The sequence below is a fragment of the Podarcis bocagei genome (assembly GCF_964188305.1).
Source record: "Podarcis bocagei genome assembly, chromosome: 7".
NCBI lineage: Eukaryota > Metazoa > Chordata > Lepidosauria > Squamata > Lacertidae > Podarcis > Podarcis bocagei.
Window position 1 is genome coordinate 688,607 of NC_138132.1, and position 20,812 is coordinate 709,418.

Genomic DNA, 20,812 nt, shown 5'->3' on the forward strand with positions numbered 1-20,812 from the left:
TCGTTTCTAAACATCCCCAACTGCCTCAGCCTTTCCTCTTGAGGCTCGGCTTGCAGACCCTTCGCCATCAATTGAAACGCTGATGGAAATCGCGGAACGGAAGAGATAAGCTTGTGAGAGCAGCTTTTCGAAGACGCTCTTTTCGGAGAATCGCTGCCTCTTCCTGCGCTCCTCTTACCCCCCCCCCAGGTAATTCCACCGCCGCCCCCCCAGGGAACCGCTGTCTGCCCCCCCCCGCCCCGCCCTGGAAGTCCCTATAAAGATCCGGAGCGAGGACTGGCGCCGGGACAGCAGATGGAGGCGTAGCGCCCGGGCGTCGTCTGAAGGCTCGTCGGGGAGAGAAACTGAGGCAGCGAGCGAAATTTAGCAAATTTCCTAAACCAGACCCCGACTTCCTCTTTCGGGCGGTATAAACGGGGAGGGAGCCGGCCAACAGCCGCCCCAGAAGCAGGAGAGAGGGAGCGGCTGCCTGGTTCTTGCTCCGCAGGGTGAGTGGGTGGGAGATCGCCCCCCCCCCAAACCCGGCCACCCCAAAGGGAAGCGGGCAGAGCTGCCTCGGATCGGAGCGGTGCTGGCCAAGGGCTCCTGCGCGCAAGCAGAGGGCAGAGGTGGCAGTCTGCCGTGGGGGGGGGAGGCTGGGAGAGGCGTGTTTAGCGGAGGGGCTCCCGCTGCTGCACCCCATCTATCTTTGCACCTGGTGCTATTCCCCCCCCCAAAAAATGACCTATTGGGAGTGATTTGGCTCCGGATAGTTCGCGACGCGCTCCCTTGTCAGGCCAGGAACTGCTGCCCCCTGACCCTAGTGAACCCCCCAAAACTGGTTGTATCGCAATGCGGGGGGGGGGGGAGCCGCTGCTCCTCCCTCCCCCCCTCCCCAGCTGGGTTTGGGTGCTTCTCACCCCCTTTATGTCTGATGCCTTTGGGCGTTTCTTGGGAGGAATGGGGTCCTGCAGGGGATGAAGATGAAAGGAGCTGCCGGCGTGCCACAATTGCAGGGTCCCAGGTTGCCCCCCCCAAATCTAGTAGGCTGCCAAAGCCCCCAGAAGACCTTTCTCTCTTCTTCTCTGCCCGCCTGCCTCCGGGTCACACGATTCTGCTTCTGCTGCAAGACCAGATTGGGCAATGCACCCTCGGCAAAGGCGACTTCGCCCCGCGCCCCGATTCTCTGCCCCCTCCCCACCTGCTCTCCGGTAATGGGAGCGTCTCGCAGGATCTAGGGTGCAGGGGAACAGGGGGAGCCCAGGAGAGCCCGGCTGGGTTGGGGGCTGGCATAGGAGAGAGGGAGGGAGGGAGGGGGCAAAAGGGGAAGAAGCCGGGAAGAGAGAGAAAGGGCGGAGGAAGGGTGGATGTTGTGACACTGAGGCTCAATGCCTCGTAGCGCAGCTTATTGGCACCTGCCAAAGGTTCCCATCTGGCTTCTGCGGAAGGAGGCAGAGAATGCAGCCACCCAAAATCAAGCCTGGTACCTTCTAGCCAAAGGTGCAATACGACTAATATTGGAATATTTTTTAAATCAAAAAAATCTACACCCTGGGTCTCTGATTCTCAGCCTGGCCGGCCTCGCGGGGTTGTCGGGGGGATTAACGCGCTGCCCCCTGGAGCTCCTTGAGGAGAAAATGCCAGAGGGATTCGAGGGCAGACTTGCACCTCCCCAGCCTGCGCTTGGCATCATTGGCACACGCGGGACCCCCGCCCTCTCCGCCCCCCCCCCTTCTGGGCGACCTCTCCTGGTCTCCAGCAGCTCCGCTCACAGCTTTCCAGGAATTTGGGCTGCCCATTTTTCTGTGCAGCCGCGAGGATTCTCTCAGGTGCCTGCGCTTCTCTAGCCGGGGACGGTGTCTGTGAAATCCCCTCCCTCCTTCCCGCTGCACTTGACGTTTCTGAGGAGGCGCCTCCAGACAGGAGCAAAATCGCTCTTCCGTCCTTCTTTCCTGCGCGCGAGGGTTTTCCTGGCTCTGGGAGATTCGGGGCGAAGCGGGGCTGGAGGGCGAGGATGGGGGGCTTGGACTGGGAGGAAGGAGGCAGCTCCGGGCGTTGCCTTGGCGGGGAAGAGAACAAGGCTTAATTTGCGGGCGGCATGTCTGGTTTGCGGGCAAAAAGGCAACGCGGTTGGGGTCTCTTTTGCTGTTCACACCCGGACAGACAGACGGGAAGCAATCCTTGAGTTATAGGAGCCCAGCGGTCCCGGAAGAAACCAGCCTTAGATGCGGTGCCCCCGAAGCAGCTTCAATCGACTTCATATCAGAATTTGCCAGAGAATAAGACCGCGGAGTCCAAACGGGTTCGGGCTTCTCCAGGGTCTCGTTTTTGTCCATCCGTTCCCCGCTCCCAAAGGGTCATGTTGTCCGACCCTCTGCCCAGAGACGGACTCGCAGAAGCCCCAAGAGATGGTCATCTGACCTCGGCTGCCTTATAGTCTCTTCAGCTTATGTTGTATTTTATCATTGCGTCCCGAAGCTTCACGAGTAAAATTTGCAAGATTTCGCCCCCTTCTGTTTAGGGGTAGAATGGCTCTCTTTGCTTTTATTGCAAAAAATAAATAAATGTAAGTTTCTTACCCAGCACCTAAAATAGTCCAGCGCTGTACAGAACAGGACCTTAACAATGACGCCACGATCTTCATCATAAAGAACAAATGTGTTGTGCAATTAACTGCAATGACAACTAATACAAATTGATTTTTGTTTAAACTCCTTGGCGGCTGCAACCGGGAGCTGTTCCCAAACGCTGGTCTATTAATCTGTGTTTGATTTTACTTGTGTGAACCGCCTTGAGTCCCGGCCTGGGGAAAACACACACACACACACACACACACACACACACACACACACACACAAATTTTAGGGCCACTTGCATAATCAGAGCTTTGGGCAAATGTTCTCTCGCTCTGTAGATGTTCGTGTGCGCAAAGGTAAGCTTTTGGGGACCAGGCTGGTGCACTGCGGGGGGGCGGGCGGGGGGGCACCAGATGACACTGGGAGCCCCCAATCTAGGATTCTGTGGTTCTTCAGCTGCGATTCCTGCAGTGTAGGGGGTTGGACTGGATGGCCGCTGGGGGTCCCTTTCAGTTCTACAGTTCCATGATTTCCAAGAGGCCGGGCCTTGCCTGGGCTAGAGCCGACTCCCGCCTCCGGCCCTGACTCCTCTCTCCCTCCTGTCTGCCCCCCGCAGGACTCCATGGGCTCAGTGATGGACGACTTCAGCGACTTCTACTCGGAGTACAATGATTCCGACCCGGACCCCTCCGACGCGGGCCCCCTGGTGCTGGAGGAGCCCGGCCTGAGCCCCCTCCTGTGGGTGGCGCTGACCGTCTACGTGCTGGTCTTCGTGGTGGGCGTGCTGGGCAACGGCGCGGTGGTCTGGGTGGTGGGCTTCCAGATGCGGCGCACCGTCAACGCCACCTGGTTCCTCAACCTGGCCGTGGCCGACCTGCTCTGCTGCCTGGCGCTGCCCTTCCTGGCCGCGCCGCTGGCCGCCGACCACCGCTGGGCGCTGGGCGACTTCGCCTGCAAGCTCTTCCCGTCGCTCATCATCCTCAACATGTTCGCCAGCGTCAACCTGCTGGTCCTCATCAGCCTCGACCGCTGCTGCCTGGTGCTGAGGCCCGTCTGGTGCCAGAACCACCGCTCGGTGCGCCTGGCCTGGGGGTCTTGCGCCCTGGCCTGGCTGCTGGCGCTGGCGCTCACGGCGCCCACCTTCTTCTCCCGCCGCCTCGTCACGCAGTTCAATAAGAGCCTGTGCAGCACCAACTACGCCGCTTTCCCCGGAGGTCCCCGCGTGGCCGAGGTCTCCGTGGCTTCCACGCGCTTCGCGCTGGCCTTCGCGCTCCCGCTGGTGGTCATCTGCGCCTGCTACGGGCTGCTCCTGCGCCGGGTGCGCAGCTCCCGCTTCGGGCAGCGCTCGCAGAAGACCCTCAAGGTGGTCCTGGTGGTGGTGGTGGGCTTCTTCGTCTGCTGGGGGCCCTACCACGTGGCCGGCCTCATCCAGGCCTCCCAGCCCCCCAAAAGCTGGCTCAGCGACTCAGTGAACCAGGCGGACCCCCTGATCGTGTGCTTGGCCTACGTCAACAGCTGCATCAACCCGGTCATCTACGTCCTCGCCGGCCACGACTTCCAGAGCAAGATGCGCCGCTCCGTCAAGGCGCTCCTGCGCAACGTCTTCAGCGAGGAGTCCGCGCTCGGACACTCCCTCGCCGACGGCCACGCGGGGACGCAAGACACGTGCGCCGCCGCCACGGAGGACCGCAGCGACCCCAGCGACCGCAGCGCCAGCACCGTCGTGTGAGGAGGGGCCACCACAAAGGAGACCCTGCTGGGGCGCTCTGTCTGCGCAACGCCCCTCCTCTTCCTTGCTTAGCTCTGGGAGGGGGCCAGCCCCACCCCAGCAGTCTCCGCAGGCTCCTCGACCCCTGAGACCATTTGCACCGCCCCCCTCACTGGGGAACTCCCTGCCCGTAGACATCAAGCAGGCGGCCTTTCCTGTGCTCCTTTCAGCGCCTGCGAAAAACATTCTGCTCAGACAAGCCGACCCAGAAGCGTAGAGAGTCGAGGTGGATTTTAACCTGTTGGAGTATTTAAACTTTTGTATGTTTTAAAGTACTGTTGTACATTTTTCTCAGTTTTCTTATCTTTTTGTCAGCTGCTTTGAGGCGTTTTTTTAAAAAAACAATCAAGCCATGCATGCACATTATGAAATAAAATAACTGCAATAGATTTACTAAGCCATCCTCCTCCTTTTTTTGTGCGCTCTCTTTCCACAGTTCAAACCTTGCTCAACTATGTGTGAAGAGACAGACAAAATTACAAAAAGAGGGAACCAAAGGAGCCATAATAAGGGATACAGGAAAACCTTTCAAGACAAGTGTGTGTGTGTGTGTGTGTGTGTGTGTGTGTGTGTATTCAGACCAGGTGACTCCAAGGGATGGGAGGGGCAACCCCTTTGATGCCTCCCCAGTTTGCCTAGTGATGCCCAGAGGAAACTTTATTTTTGTGGGAATGTTGTGGATAGTAGGAGAGGATATATTGATTTAGTAGTATGCTTCCTCTCTCACGCTAGTGAGTCAGTAGTAGAGTATATTCCCCTGTATATTGCAGGGAGCTAGTTGGTAGAATCACTTGAATCTCTTTACTTAAGCAATCTAATCTGGCTTGTGCAGACTGGGTTTGTTCCTGGTAAGTCCCCTTTGTTCCCTCTTAAAAGGAATAAGTCACAACAGTCTTCTTTAAAAGTAATGATAAGAGGTTTACTCACATTCAGTTCACAGTTGGTTCCCTGAAGGAAGACTTCAGCTCGTAGTTACAGAAGAGAGTTCATCCCACATGGGGATTGAGCCCATGTGCTGCTGGCTGAGAGCCAGCAGACAGCAAAAGACATCAAGATGGAATAAAGCGAAGAAGAAGGGAAGGTGGCTGCATGACTGGCCCTGTTATGGGGTCTGCCAGGGTCACACGCAGGGGGATGATATTCAAGACCAGGTGGGACAGGAAGTCCTCCTGGCTGGAGTAACATCCCCTTGCATGTCCACTCTGGGCAAACAGGAAGTGTTGTACTTGACTGTTAATGTTCATCCCACAGTTTTTTCTACTGTGTGTCCCTTCTCTCCCCCCCACCCCGTGCCTGTGTGTGCATCCCTTGCCCACTGACTATCCCTGCGGATATATAATTGGGAGAAATTTACCTCCTGACAGATGATGAGCTTTGCTCACGAGGCTCAGGTGAGAGCTCTTCTTGTTTATTTCTGTTCATGAGCTCAAGGTTCCGCCCTCTCCTTGTTTAATCCCCACAACAACCTTGCAAGGAGAAGACATGGACTGGCCCCCAGGTCAGCCGGTGGGAGCTTCAGGGCCGAGTTGGTGGGTTTCACAGAATCATAGAATCATAGAGTTGGAATAGACCACAAGGGCCATCGAGTCCAACCCCCTGCCAAGCAGGAAACACCATCAGAGCACTCCTGACATATGGTTGTCAAGCCTCTGCTTAAAGACCTCCAAAGTAGGAGACTCCACCACACTCCTGGGCAGCAAATTCCACTGTCAAACAGCTCTTACTGTCAGGAAGTTCTTCCGAATGTTTAGGTGGAATCTTCTTTCTTGTAGTTTGGATCCATTGCTCCGTGTCCGCTTCTCTGGAGCAGCAGAAAACAACCTTTCTCCCTCCTCTATGTGACATCCTTTTATATATTTGAACATGGCTATCATATCACCCCTTAACCTCCTCTTCTCCAGGCTAAACATGCCCAGCTCCCTTAGCCGTTCCTCATAAGGCATCCTTTCCAGGCCTTGGACCATTTTGGTTGCCCTCCTCTGGACACGTTCCAGTTTGTTAGCATCCTTCTTGAATTGTGGTGCCCAGAACTGGACACAGTACTCCAGGTGAGGTCTGACCAGAGCAGAATACAGTGGCACTATTACTTCCCTTGATCTAGATGCTATACTCCTATTGATGCAGCCCAGAATTGCATTGGCTTTTTTAGCTGCCGCGTCACACTGTTGGCTCATGTCAAGTTTGTGGTCAACCAAGACTCCTAGATCCTTTTCACATGTACTGCTCTCAAGCCAGGTGTCCCCCATCTTGTATTTGTGCCTCTCATTTCTTTTGCCCAAGTGCAATACTTTACATTTCTCCCTGTTGAAGTTCATCTTGTTTGTTTTGGCCCAGTTCTCTAATCTGTCAAGGTCGTTTTGAAGTGTGATCCTGTCCTCTGGGGTGTTAGCCACCCCTCCCAGTTTGGGGTCATCTGCAAATTTGATCAGGATGCCCTTGAGTCCATCATCCAAGGGTTTGAACCCTCGTCTCTCCCAGATCCCAGTCCCACCCTCTAACCACTGCACCACCGCTGCCTCTCTTTGAGCCTCTTACCCCAGAGTTGGCCAGGCATTTCCGCCTCACTCTTCTTCTCCTCCAGTCCAAGCCAGGATGCCTGGGGTCATGCTGGGTAGCAAGAGGGTCAGAGTGGGGCAGGCAAGATGTCTCTGGGGGCCTCGTGGGGCCCACATCCCCTGAGATGCACCAAGGTTCCCGTGACAAAGGCAGGTTCCTCACACCCCTCGTTCTGCAGAAGAACAGGAAAAGAGCTGCGACCCTCTAGTCCACCTCCTGGTCTCATAGTGGCTGAACAGAGGCCCCTCGAGGGAAAGCTGCAAGCAGGATCCAACCCCTCCTGTGGTTTCAACAGCAACTGGGGCTCAGAAGCACTGTTTCCTCTGATCAGAGGTGGACTTAGTAGTAGTAGTAGTAATAATAATAATAATAATAATAATAATAATAATAATAATAATAATTTATTTGTACCCTGCCCATCTGACTGGGCTTCCTCAGCCACTCTGGGCGGCTTCCGACAAAGATCAAAACTACATTAAAATGCCAGACATTAAAAAACTTCCCTAAACAGGGCTGCCTTCAGGTGTCTTCTAAAAGTGAGATAGTTGCTTATTTCCTTGACGTTTGATGGGAGGGCGTTCCACAGGGCGGGTGCCACCACCAAGAAGGCCGTCTGCCTGGTTCCCTGTAACCTCACTTCTCACAGGGAGGAAACCGCCAGAAGGCCCTTGGAGCTGGACCTCAGTGTCTGGATAGAACGATGGGGGTGGAGATGCTCCTTCAGGTCTACTGGGCCATTTAGGGCTTTCAGGGTCAGCACCAACACTCTGAATTGTGCTTGGAAATGTCCTGGGAGCCAATGTAGGTCTTTCAGGACTGGTGTTATGTGGTCTCAGCGGCTGCTCCCAGTCACCCGTCTAGCTGCCACATTCTGGATTAGTTGTAGTTCTTCCAAGGGAGCACATGGCAGTAGTCCAAGCAGGAGATAACTAGAGCATGCGCCACTCTGATAAGACAGTCTACAGGCAGGGAGGGTCTCATCCTGAGTACCAGATGAAGCTTGGAGACGGCGGCCCTGGATAGGGGAGTGCAACTGGTGTGGTCGCTCTGGGTGCCACTCTGGGTGTGTGGTGTCGTTTCTGCTGTGGAGAAGTTCAGCCGAGAGTCACGTCACCACAGAATATTTCCTCTTTTTCAGAGGCCTGTTTTGATGAGGCAGGAGAATCTATTTTCTTCTTTTGCTGTTGTGGCAGGAAATGGAGGCTTCACTCTATCCACGCACATGAAGTCACCCAAACTGCCTTCCCAGGGGGAGAAAAGCCCTGGTCTCCCCCCCCCCAGCCCCCCTAGTCCAGATGCCATCACCATCACCACCACCACCACCACCACCATTTGACCTGTATGCTGCCTTTCCATAGTTTAAACAACGCTCAAGGCGGCTTACAATCTGAAAAGATTTACATATTTACAAACATAGCAAAGTACAGTGGTACCTCTGGTTGCGAACAGAATCCGTTCCGGAGGCCCGTTCGCAATATGAAAAGAGCACAACCCGCAGCGGCGCATCTGCACATGTGCGGGTTGCGATTTGCTGCTTCTGCGCATGCACGTGACGTCATTTTGCGCGTCTGTGCATGGGCAAGCAGCAAAACCCGGAAGTAACCCTTTCCGGTACTTCTGAGTCGCCGTGGGATGTATCCTGAAAGAACGTTACATGAAGCAAACGTAACATGAGGTATGACTGTAGTCATAAAAATGAATAAAACACATCAAAGACTACAAAACCAACCTGAACAATTTCCACATAAAAATAAAGATACAAAAATTAATATCAATAAAAGCAACCCCCCCCCCCGACACAACTCCCCCCCCCAGTATCCCAGTCCTTGCTGGGCAGCAGCAGCAGCAGTTCTTAGGAAGCCTGTCAGGCACCCCCCCCCCCCGGTGGAGAGGGTCCAGCCGTCCTCTTCACATGCGAAAAAGGGGCTGCAGGTGCACACCTGAGAAAGGTGAGGCACCTGGGGAACTGGCTCTGGCGTCCCCTTGGTCAGAAAGAGCCAGGGGCCACCCTTTCCCTGGGAATGTTGCGGATAGGAGGAGAGGATATACTGATTAAAGATGATCTTTCCTCACGCTAGTGAGGGGCACAGCATGTGTGCCGCCTCCGGGTGCTGGAGCAGCCATTTCTGTCTCTGGGTCACACAGCCATCTTCCCTTGTTGCCCTTCTTGTTCTTCTTCTTCGTTTTGTTAGCAGAGAAATCCGAGGGCTCCCTTGGACAAAAAAACAAGGACCCCAGCCAGAAATACCAGAGCAAAACAGCAGCCAGTCGGCTTGGTATTTACTGAAGACTGTCGTGACAGGACTCCCACCTGCCACCAGGTGGAACAAGATGGAAGCCCAGAACAAAAGAAGACCCCAACTTTTATTAGCTACTAATCCCCCATGCTACACCCCTAAGATTACATCATAACTACATCATGTCTACATCATTGACACATCACAGAAAGGAGGGGTTGAGGGAGGAGTTGTGGTGGTAACCTGAGTGTCCTGTCACCTGGCTGGTTCCTCCTTTCCCCCTGCCCATGAGTCACTTCCAGGAGACAAAGGGGAGTTTCCAGTTTCCTGCCCCCAGAGGGAAGATCTGATTATTGTACTCTGTTCTAGTCCATGTTGAATCCACCCCCATATGCAAGTTCTTTGTGATCTTGATGGTCTTCTGTCTGGGACCATCAGGGTTGGCATAGCAACTGGGCAGGGCTCCTGTGGATGTGCTGGGATGCTGAAGGGATTATGGCTGCCCTGTATCAAACCTTCCCCATTTTGTAGTCCTTCCTTCATGGAGTAAAATAAAAGTGGAACAGTGCAAATCCGATGTATGGTTGATTTTCTATGAATTTATAACAGAAGTGTAGCGTATGTCATGTGTGTGTGTGTGTGGAGTTTGTACAAACTGAATGATTGGGGGGGGGGGTTCCTGCAACAGGTTCATTCTGATACAGTTATACCTCAATTTATCTCCGCTTCATGTTATGTTCTTTCAGGATAAGTCCCGTGGCGACCCAGAAGTACTGGAAAGGGTTACTTCCGGGTTTCGCTGCTTGCACATGCACAGAAGCACAAAATGACATCACGTGCATGCACAGATCACAACACGCGTGTGCGCAGATGCGCCGTTGCGGGTTGCGCTCTTTTCATGTTGTGAATGGGGCTCCAGAACGGATCCCGTTCACAACCAGAGGTACCACTGTACAGTACAGATGTCTTTTGCTGTCTGCTGGCTCTCAGCCAGCAACACATGGGCTCAGTCCTCATATGGGATAAACTCTCTTCTGTAACTACAAGTTTAAGCCTTCAGGGATCCAACTGTGAACTGGATGTGAGTAAACCTCCTATTATTTATAAAGAAGATCGTTGTGTCTTTATTCTGTTTAGGAGGAATAACAGGGGAAATTACTAGGAATAACCCAATCTGGACAAAGCCAGACTGGATTGCTTAAGCAAAGAGATTCAAATGAATCTACCACCTAGCTTCCTGCTATACACTGGGGGTTGAATCATAGAATCATAGAATCATAGAGTTGGAAGAGACCACAAGGGCCATCGAGTCCAACCCCCTGCCAAGCAGGAAACACCATCAGAGCACTCCTGACATATGGTTGTCAAGCCTCTGCTTAAAGACTCCACCACACTCCTTGGCAGCAAATTCCACTGTCGAACAGCTCTTACTGTCAGGAAGTTCTTCCTAATGTTTAGGTGGAATCTTCTTTCTTGTAGTTTGGCTCCATTGCTCCGTGTCCGCTTCTCTGGAGCAGCAGAAAACAACCTTTCTCCCTCCTCTATGTGACATCCTTTTATATATTTGAACATGGCTATCATATCACCCCTTAACCTCCTCTTCTCCAGGCTAAACATGCCCAGCTCCCTTAGCCGTTCCTCATAAGGCATCGTTTCCAGGCCTTTGACCATTTTGGTTGCCCTCCTCTGGACACGTTCCAGTTTGTCAGTGTCCTTCTTGAATTGTGGTGCCCAGAACTGGACACAGTACTCCAGGTGAGGTCTGACCAGAGCAGAATACAGTGGCACTATTACTTCCCTTGATCTAGATGCTAGTTTTCTAATTTAAGGATTTTTTCCTCCCACCACTAGGTCTGCGTGCTGTTTGCTCCATTTGGTCTGTGACATTTGGATGATCATCTTCATCAATTGATAGACTCCTACCTTCAGGAGCACTGTCTCCCTTCCCCACATTAGTCAGTTTAAAGCCCTCCTGATGAGGTTTCTGAGATTTTTGGCAAAAACATTTCTCCCAACCGTTGTGAGGTGCAGCCCATCGCTTGCCAGAAGTCCATCTTCAAGAAACTGCAGTCCGTGATCTAAGAATCCAAACCGTTCCTGTTTACACCATTTGCGAAGCCAGCTGTTCACTTCCACAATTTTTCCCTCTCTCCCTGGGCCACGTCGTTCAACTGGGAGGACAGATGAGATGACAATTTGTGCATTTAGTTGCTTCAATTTCCTGCCCAGAGCCTCGTAGTCTCTTTTGATCTTCTGGAGGCTATTGCTTGCAGTGCCATTGGTTCCCACATGAACCAAGAGGAAGGGGTATTTGTCAGTGGGTTTTATGATTCCTTGCAGTCGTTCAGTTACATCTTGGATCTTAGCACCGGGGAGACAGCACACTTCCCGAGACATCTTGTCAGGCCCACAGATCACTGCTTCTGTTCCCCTCAGTAGGGAATCCCCTATCACCACTACACGCCTCCTCTTAGGTTTGGTCGGGGTTCTTCCGTGAGCTGTCCGTTCCAAGGTTGCCTGCACATTCCCTGAGGACTGACTTTGCTGCTCGTCTTCATATACCTGATCGACTGTAATGAGGGAGAGATCCTCAAATGGAGTCTGCTCTTCGTCTTCCATGCTAGGGGAGAGGACCTCAAAGCGATTGTGTATTTCTAAACAATCAGAGTGAACCCTGGGCCTCCTACTTCTTTGAGTCACGTTTCTCCATATATCTGGCTCCTGTGTTGGTGAACTAGCCTCCTTCTCAGGGGAGTCCCCTGTCTCCTTCTTGGTGGAGACGGTGTGCTCTGTTGCTTCCAAGAAGAGCTCCAGATCTCTAATTCTGTGTTGTATTCTGTGCTGACTCACCAGCAAGAGTGAGGAAGGATACTATTAAATCAATATATCCTCTCCTACTAGCCACAACATTCCCACAACCAGGGCCGCATTCAGGTTTGATGCGGCCCTCAGCTCCTGAAGGTAATGGTTCCCTTTATATGTCCATCTGTCCTTTGTCAGCAACAAATGGTTGCGGTTTTTTTGTGATGAATATACAGTGGTACCTCGGGTTAAGAACTTAGTTTGTTCCAGAGGTCTGTTCTTAACCTGAAACTGTTCTTAACCTGAGACACCACTTTAGCTAATGGGGCCTCCTGCTGCCGCCGCCTGAAGCATCCTAAACCAAAGTTCTTAACCCGAGGTAATATTTCTGGGTTAGTGGAGTCTGTAACCTGAAGTGTCTGTAAGCTGAAGCGTCTGTAACCTGAAGTACCACTGTATGCTATATGGTAATTTATGGACCTCATAGGTATCTAAAACCATTTGCACATCACAAAATATGTACATCATAGGAGTCCACACAACACAAAGCACTGTTGCTGTATGTAGGTTTTATTTTATTTGTTTTTCATCTTAGATTTTGGAAATGTACATCCAGTTTTGTTTTCTTTAATTTTCTGGGGGCCCCAAGAGAGTGGGGCCCTAAGCTGGAGCTGATATGTAAATATGCCCACAACAGCCCTGCAAGGGGGCAGGGCGTTGCTCCTATTGCCATCTTGTTGTTTGGTCGTTTAGTCGTGACCCCCTGGACCAGAGCACGCCAGGCCCTCCTGTCTTCCACTGCCTCCCGCAGATTGGTCAGACTCATGCTGGTAGCTTTGAGAACACTGTCCCACCATCTCATCCTCTGTCGCCCCCTTTTCCTTGCGCCCTCCATCTTTCCCAGCACCAGGGTCTTTTCCAGGGAGTCTTCTCTTCTCATGAGGTGGCCAAAGTCTTGGAGCCTCAGCTTCACGATCTGTCCTTGCAGGGAGCACTCAGGGCTGATTTCCTTCAGAATGGAGAGGTTGGATCTTCTTGCAGTCCATGGGACTCTCCAGAGTCTCCTCCAGCACCAGAATTCCAAAGCATCAATTCTTTGGCGATCAGCCTTCTTTATGGTCCAGCTCTCACTTCCATACATCACGACTGGGAAAACCAGAGCTTGAACTATAAGGACCTTTGTTGGTAAGGTGATGTCTCTGCTTTTGAAGATGCTGTCTAGGTTTGTCACTGCCATCTGCGGACACTCCTGCAGCAGGGCGGTCCGCGGATTCCCCAAAATGCAGGCGATTCTCCCCAGTTGGCCTTTGGGGCACCCGAAAACAGGCTTCGGTTGTCCGGGCTGCCTGCCAGGCTCCTTGCCCGCCCCGTCGCATCTCTCCGCCCCGTCTCTTTGGTTTGAGCCTCAGGCGCGGTCAAAGGGGGCTCCCTTGGGCAGAAGCCTCTCTGATCAAGCCCCCCCCCCTGCACGCGCCCCCAGCCCCAGTCTAGCCCTGGGGCTTCACGTGCACAGCGCCCGTCTGCACCGAGCAGAGCCCGCCAGCGAAGCATCCACGAAGTCTCCCGAGGAGCCCGGCAGTTGCCCGTGGGCGCGCTCCTCTACCCGGCTTCTAGATCTATAGGCTACGGGAAGCGGGCATGACGCGCGCCGGGAGCGTCGGCGGCCCGTCCTGCGCATGCTCGTCCGCCACGAGCGACTGCGCATGCTCAGCCGCCAGCCTGCCCTCCTCGACTCGCCGAGGCAAGGGAGACGCGTGTAAAGAGAACGTGGGAATGCGGGGGTGCGGGCAGGACGGGGGGGGAAGCGTCCGGGGAAGGGTCTCCAGCCGGTGGGTGGCCAGAGGGGAGGGGAGAGGGAGGAGTCGGGAGTTTTCCCGGATGCGTGTCCGTCGGTTCTCACGAGCCTGCCGCTTCCCGCCCCTTCCAGGCAGCCCTGTTTAGGGAAACTTTTAATCTCTGGTGAATTATTGTATTTTAATATTTTGTTGGAAGCCGCCCAGAGTGGCTGGGGAAACCCATAAATAATAATATATATAAAAATATGAAACTAAAAGTTTGTTGGCCTCTAAGGAGCTCCTGGACATTTTTTTTAAAAAATTAAATATATTTCGACTGCGTAAGACCAACATGGCTACCTTCCTGACCTGAGTAGGTCTACCTCTTTTTCAAATCAGAACCAGTGAAGGCAGTGAAGGTCCTTTGTGAGTGCCTGGAGGCGGATGGAGGATGGATGGCGGCTAACAGGTTGAGGCTGAATCCTGACAAGACAGAAGGACTGTTTTGGGGGGACAGGAGGCGGGCAGGTGTGGAGGACTCCCTGGTCCTGAATGGGGTAACTGTGCCCCTGAAAGACCAGGTGCGCAGCCTGGGAGTCATTTTGGACTCACAGCTGTCCGTGGAGGCACAGGTCAATTTGGTGTCCAGGGCAGCTGTCTCCCAGCTCCATCTGGTACGCAGGATGAGACCCTCCCTGCCCGCGGACTGTCTGGCCAGAGTGGTGCATGCTCTGGTTATCTCCCGCTTGGACTACTGCAATGCGCTCTACGTGGGGCTACCTTGGAAGGTGACCTGGAAACTGCAATTAATCCAGAATGCGGCAGCTAGACTGGTGACTGGGAGCAAGACCACATAACAGCGGTCTTGAAAGACCTGCATTGGCTCCCAGGATGTTTCCAAGCACAATTCAAAGTGCTGGTGCTGACCTAGAAAGCCCTAAATGGCCTCAAAGGTCCAGTAGACTTGAAGGAGCGTCTCCACCCCCATCCTTCAGCCCGGACACTGAGGTCCAACTCCGAGGGCCTGCTGGCGGTTCCCTCCCTGCGAGAAGTGAGGTTACAGGGAACCAGACAGAGGGCCTTCTTGGTGGTGGTGCCCGCCCTGTGGAACACCCTCCCACCAGATGTGAAGGAAACAAGCAGCTATCCTATCTTTAAAAGACATCTGAAGGCAGCCCTGTTTAGGGAAGTTTTTAATACTTAATGCTGTATTGTTTTAACACTCGATTGGGAGCCGCCCAGAGTGGCTGGGGAAACTCAGCCAGATGGCCAGGGTATAAATATATTATTATTATTATTATTATTATTATTATTATTATTATTATTATTAAATTTTATCATTCTTATTATTATTCCAGGTTCATCCTCCCGGGCACCTGCGAGAAGAGATCCAGGATGTCGTCAGAGCCCCCCGAGGGGCCCTGGGGCTGCCCGGCCCTCCGCGCCCGCCTGGAGGAGCTATACCTGCCCCACGTGAACGCCAATGAGCGCGCCCAGTTCTGGACCTTCTTTGAGCGGCTTCGACGGCGGCGCTTCCCCGGTGCGAAGGAGCCTCGGGAAGGAGCCCCCTTGGCTGAGACCGGCCCCGGGGCGGCGACGACGGGCCCCCCGCGGCCCTACGACCCCCGGCTGCGCGCCAACCTGCGGGCGCCGCATCGGGAGGTGTCTGGCGTGGCCCCCGAGCGCCTGCGGGAGTTCCGCGCGGCCCTGGCGCACTTCTGGGACTTTGGCCAGAAGCAGAGCTTCTCCCGCCTGGCGCGGCTGCAGCGGGAGCGCGCCGCCCTGCCCATTGCGCGCTACCGGGAGCGGCTGCTGGCGGCCGTGGCGAGCGGGCAGGTGGTGGTGGTGGCCGGGGACACGGGCTGCGGCAAGTCCACCCAGGTGCCCCAGTACCTGCTGGCCGCCGGCTACAGCCACGTGGCCTGCACCCAGCCCCGGCGCCTGGCCTGCGTGGCGCTGGCTCAGAGGGTGGCCTACGAGAGCCTCCAGCAGTACGGAGATCAGGTGAGCCTAGGAGGTATCTTTCATTTTTAAAATGGATGGATCTTGTTTGTGATGGTCCGGCTGGCTCATTTGGGATCTGTTTTGTTGTTTAGGGTTTTTTCCTTTTTGATCCTCCCTTCCTAGCCTCCTGTCACCCCTGGGGCCCACGAGGGGAGCTATCGCTGCTCTGTTTCCCAAAATTAGTAGCTCTATCCTTTCATTTTTGAATAGATTTCTTTCTCTAAAAATACAATTTATCAGGTTCTGATCTAGAAACGTGACTCCACCCACATCAGCTTCTCATGACGGCCTTTATTAAAGCAAAAAGGCTAATTGGACAGCGCCTGAAGGACTTAGGAGCAACAGATCAATCTGGCCATTATAAAGAAACTCTGTCCTTCGTATGCCTTTCCCCCCCTTCTCAGCTTGATTCCCTGGCACCTTATTTGTATAAATTAACTATCCCAAAATACAGACATGCCTTCGCACTGGCCAGACTGGATGCGATGCCCTCTGCCGTACTTGGGGGCAGATCCCAAAAGAGTCCAACTGAGAAACGACTCTGACCCTGTGGAGATGGCAGCCTGGAAACAGTGGCTCATGTTCTCCTGTCCTGCCCCCTAACAATAAAGATCTGAGGAAGGAGATCATCACCCCACTCCTGCTCACCCTCCCAGGCCGCCCATCTGAGGCCACGTTGTTCTTTCTGTTATCAGATCAAAATGATCAGACATCAGCAAAGGTTGCTAGGTTGATCGAGGGTGCAGTGAGATTAAGGGCCGCTATCTGAACAATAATCTTGGCCATTGGTTTGCCCTTTTTACCCATTGCTGTCTATTTTATTTGTATATATTTTATTTGTATATATTGCTTGTTTTATGTTGCTGTGGCCGTTGGCTAATGCGAATAAAGTTTACCTTATCCTGAGCATAGGCAGAGCGCCCTTTCCTCTACTGCATCACGTCCAGGGGGTTTCAGGTGGGCTTTTGGAAGAGGGATGGAGGTTAACAGGAAGATTTATAGGAACTATTAGAAAGGACTCTCAAAAGCAGTAGAGATATGAGATGATCAGCCCTCCCCCCGAACTTGAAGCATGGGAAGTCCCAATAAAAAAATGATCATTCGGCAGAATATTTGGATTATTTCATATGCATATGTAGAATTTGGAATATTTAATGTGATTTGATTGGATTGTTAAAATGGAAAAGTTAATAAAAATGATTTATAAAAAAAAGGAAGAGGGTTGGAGCTGGGGAGCATGAGGACCCATGAGCATGGGCAGAGTGCCTGCTGTCAGAGGCACCAATGCTTCCAGACTGGTGAGGACAGGGGGCTGGGTGAGATGGGCATTGGCCTGATCCAGCCCTGCTCATGGGCCGACGAGGTTGTTGAAAGTGCTTTGCCTGTGGAGCTGGTGAGTCCCTGGGGGTCTTGTGTGCCCCCCCTAGACAAGCCCCTCCCTCCCTCCCTCCCTCCTTCTGGCCTTCCTGGGTGCTGACCCCCTCTCCCCCCCCCCTGCAGGTTGGCTACCAGATCCGCTTTGAGAGCACTCGCTCGCCGGCCACGCGGATCGTCTTCCTGACGGAGGGGCTCCTCCTGCGGCAGGCCCAGCGCGACCCCTCCCTGCCCGGCTACCGGGTGCTGATTGCGGACGAGGTCCACGAGCGCCACCTGCACAGCGACTTCCTCCTGGGCGTCCTGCGCAGGATCCTGCCCGCCCGCCCCGACCTCAAGCTGGTGCTCATGTCGGCCACCATCAACATCCGCCTCTTCGCGGACTACTTTGGGGGGGCCCCCGTGGTGCAGGTCCCCGGCCGGCTCTTCCCCATCACGGTGAGGGGGAGCCCGGATGGGAGTGGGGGGTGGGGGGGCGGATCTGTGGCTCATTTGCCTCAGTATCCCTGAAGGAGTGTCTCCACCCCGGGCACCGGGGTCCAGCTCCGAGGGCCTTCTCGGTGGTGGCACCCTCCCATCAGATGTCAAGGAAATAAGCAACTATCTGACTTTTAGAAGACATCTGAAGGCAGTCCTGTTTAGGGAAGTTTTAAAGTTTGATGTATTTATTGTGTTCTTAATATTTTATTGGGAGCCGCCCAGAGTGGCTGGGGTATAAATATTATTATTATTACAGTCATGCCTCGGGTTACAGACGCTTCAGGTTGCGCGATTTTGGGTTGCACACCGCGCTGAACCCGGAAGTACTGGAACAGGTTACTTTGGGTTCCGGCGCTCGCGTATGCACAGAAGAACTAAAATGCGCTTTGTGCATGTGCAGAAGCACCGAATCGCGACCCGCGTGTACGCAGACGCTGTGCTGCAGGTTGCGAACGTGCCTCCCACATGGATCACGTTCACAACCCAAGCGTCCACTGTATGATGATGATGATGATGATGATGATGATGATGATGATGCCTGGGGACCAGGTGCTCTGAACAGGCCCTGCCCCCCCTCTTTTTTTGGGGGGGGGTTCTCTTGCAGGAGACCCTGGAATTCAGAGAGTGATGGGACAGCAAAGGAAGGCAGGAAAAGGCCGTGCCCGGAGAATGCTGGGGCGTATTTTCACTCCAGTTTCTTATAAGGCCCATGCATTCCCAGGGCTAGATGACTTTTGGTTCCCTTCCAGTTGCACAATTCTCAGTTATTCATGTGTGTGGGTGTGGGTGTGAGTTTTTGCTCTCTTTCCTCGAACCCTCGCCCTTTGACTGCCCCTTCCACAACTTCCTAATTTGTGCCCTATCTCCGGAAACCGCCCCTGTGTTTCCCCAGCTCCACTTCTGTAACGTTGAGGGCTAGAAACTTGCGGTGTGCGGCAGTGGTTGTGTCGTGGTTAAGAGCGCCGGAGGCCTGGGCTCAGATCCACCCATTTGGGCATGCTGCCTCTGCAGAGTTGTTATTGTGCTGGGGATTCCACGAGGAGGGGAGCATGCCCCCCCTTGAGCTCCTTGGAGATGGGCTATGAAGGGAAGGAACAGCTGCCTGGCTGGGGAAGGGCCAGGCAGGGCCATCCCAGGCCGGCAGCATCTCACGGCTTGCCTCCTCTCTCCTTGCCCCCTTGCACAGGTCCTGTACGAGCCCCCCCGCCCCGAGGAGGGCGCTAGCGGGCGCAAGGAGAGGCTGGACCCCCGCCCCTTCCTGCGGGTGCTGCAGTCCATCGACCACAAGTACCCCCCCGAGGAGAGGGGCGACCTGCTGGTCTTCCTCAGTGGGGTGGCCGAGATCGGGGCTGTCGTGGAGGCGGCGCAGACCTACGCCACCCACACCCAGCGCTGGGTGGTTCTCCCTCTCCACAGCACCCTGTCCGTGGCCGAGCAGGACAAGGTGGGTGGGGCTTCTTTTGGGGGTCTGCCCCTCCCAGCCTCCCAGAAAGAGGCTCCCTTGGCACACATGGGTCGTTCCCCGTGGGCCCTGGAGATACGGAACGCTCTCTTGCCTTGCAGGTATTCGACTTGCCCCCCCCAGGAGTCCGGAAGTGCATCGTTTCCACCAACATCGCCGAGACCTCAGTGACCATCGACGGCGTCCGGTTCGTCGTGGACTCGGGTAAGGGGCGGCCGCTTCTGCCCCGGGCTCTGGGGGGCAGCCGGTTTGAATGAATGAACGAATCTTTATTGGCATCAGCAATAATGCAACAATACAGTATACAAAGAATGGAAACAAAAAGTCAATTATATAAAGTATATTTTGGGGTTTTGAATCAATAGTCAAACAGGTAAAGGTAAAGGGACCCCTGACCATTAGGTCCAGTCGTGGCCAACTCTGGGGTTGCAGCGCTCATCTCGCTTTACTGGCCGAGGGAGCCGGCGTACAGCTTCCGGGTCATGTGGCCAGCAGGACTAAGCCGCTTCTGGCGAACCAGAGCAGCGCACGGAGTCAACGTTTACCTTCCCGCTGGAGCGGGACCTATTTATCTACTTGCACTTTGACGTGCTTTCGAACTGCTAGGTGGGCAGGAGCAGGGACTGAACAATGGGGGCTCACCCCGTCACGGGGATTCGAACCACCGACTTTCCAATCAGCAAGTCCTAGGCTCTGTGGTTTAACCCACAGCGCCACCCGCGTCCTGTCAACATGGGGATTAGAAACTAGTAAAAGTTTGGGTTCTCTTTTGTTCCGGGCTTCCATCTTGTTCCACCTGGTGGCAGGTGGGAGTCCTGTGGCCACAGTCTTCAATCAAGACCAAGCCGACTGGCTGCTGTTTTGCTCTGGTCTTCCTGGCTGGGGTCCTTGTTTTTTTGTCCAAGGGAGCCCTCAGATTTCTCCATTAACAGTTATTAAATAGGCTGGCATGTCAGCTGCCCCCAGGTTAATGTGACTTATGGGGCAAGGGGCCCCCTCTTCCTGGTCTCTCTCTGTCAGGGAAGGTGAAGGAGCTGAGCTACGACCCCAAAGCCAAGCTGCAGCGGCTGCAGGAGTTCTGGATCAGCCGCGCCAGCGCCGAGCAGCGCAAGGGCCGGGCGGGCCGGACGGGGCCGGGCGTCTGCTTCCGCCTCTACGCCGAGTCCGACTACGACGCCTTCGCCCCCTACCCCGTGCCAGAGATCCAGCGGGTGGCGCTCGACGCCCTCGTCCTCCAGGTGGGCAGAGGCAGGGGGCACCAACCCCTTCGCTCCGGGGGGCTGGGACCCACCTTCTGTTAAAATCTTTTTTTAAATTAAATTTCACGTTACAGATTTAAATTAACAGCATCAATTAGGATTCTCCTCCAGAATCTTCCCTGGTATTGATGTCAGACTGACAGCTTCTGGGTCATGTGGCCAGCATGACTAAGCCGCTTCTGGCGAACCATTTACCATTCCCGCCAAATGCCATTTACCTTCCCGCCAGAGTGATACCTATATATCTACTTGCACTTTGACATGTTTTCGAACTGCTAGGTTGGCAGGAGCAGGGACCGAGCAACGGGAGCTCACCCCGTTGTGGGGATTCGAACCGCCGACCTTCCGATCGGCAAGTCCTAGGCTCAGTGGTTTAACCCACAGCACCACCCACGTCCCAGAGACTACCTTACACTGCGTTTAAAACCAAAATCGCATTTGGATTTTAAAACCAAAATAGCATATTATCTTATATTTTGGAAAAGTACATCCAGTTTTTTCCCCTTAATTTTTTTTTGGGGCCCCCAAGAGAGTGAGGCC

At 54.0% G+C, this 20,812-nt stretch overlaps 2 protein-coding genes across 4 annotated transcripts in view; both read left to right on the forward strand.

Moving 5' to 3' along the window:
- Window positions 1–20,812, forward strand: part of DHX34 (DExH-box helicase 34) — a 163,470-nt gene that overhangs the window by 130,618 nt on the left and 12,040 nt on the right. Inside the window, exons 1-6 of one of the 3 annotated variants that reach the window (XM_081200172.1) lie at window positions 13,626–13,674; window positions 15,052–15,697; window positions 17,198–17,509; window positions 18,738–18,995; window positions 19,115–19,217; window positions 20,034–20,251. In XM_081200172.1, the coding sequence (XP_081056298.1) occupies window positions 15,089–15,697; window positions 17,198–17,509; window positions 18,738–18,995; window positions 19,115–19,217; window positions 20,034–20,251 (1,500 nt within the window). In that variant the 5' untranslated portion in view covers window positions 13,626–13,674; window positions 15,052–15,088. Of the gene's footprint in view, window positions 1–13,625; window positions 13,748–15,051; window positions 15,698–17,197; window positions 17,510–18,737; window positions 18,996–19,114; window positions 19,218–20,033; window positions 20,252–20,812 lie in introns of those variants that run through there. The other 2 variants (XM_081200171.1, XM_081200170.1) reach the window with 2 other exon arrangements.
- On the forward strand, window positions 266–4,712 carry C5AR1 (complement C5a receptor 1). The gene is made up of 2 exons (XM_081202333.1): window positions 266–488; window positions 3,172–4,712. Exon 2 carries the CDS (start codon window positions 3,178–3,180, stop codon window positions 4,282–4,284), a length of 1,107 nt encoding a protein of 368 aa, XP_081058459.1. The 5' UTR covers window positions 266–488; window positions 3,172–3,177; the 3' UTR covers window positions 4,285–4,712.

Coding starts and splice junctions, on each gene's coding strand:
- C5AR1 (XM_081202333.1), top strand. CDS start 3,178: ATGGGCTCAGTGATGGACGACTTCAGCGACTTCTACTCGGAGTACAAT.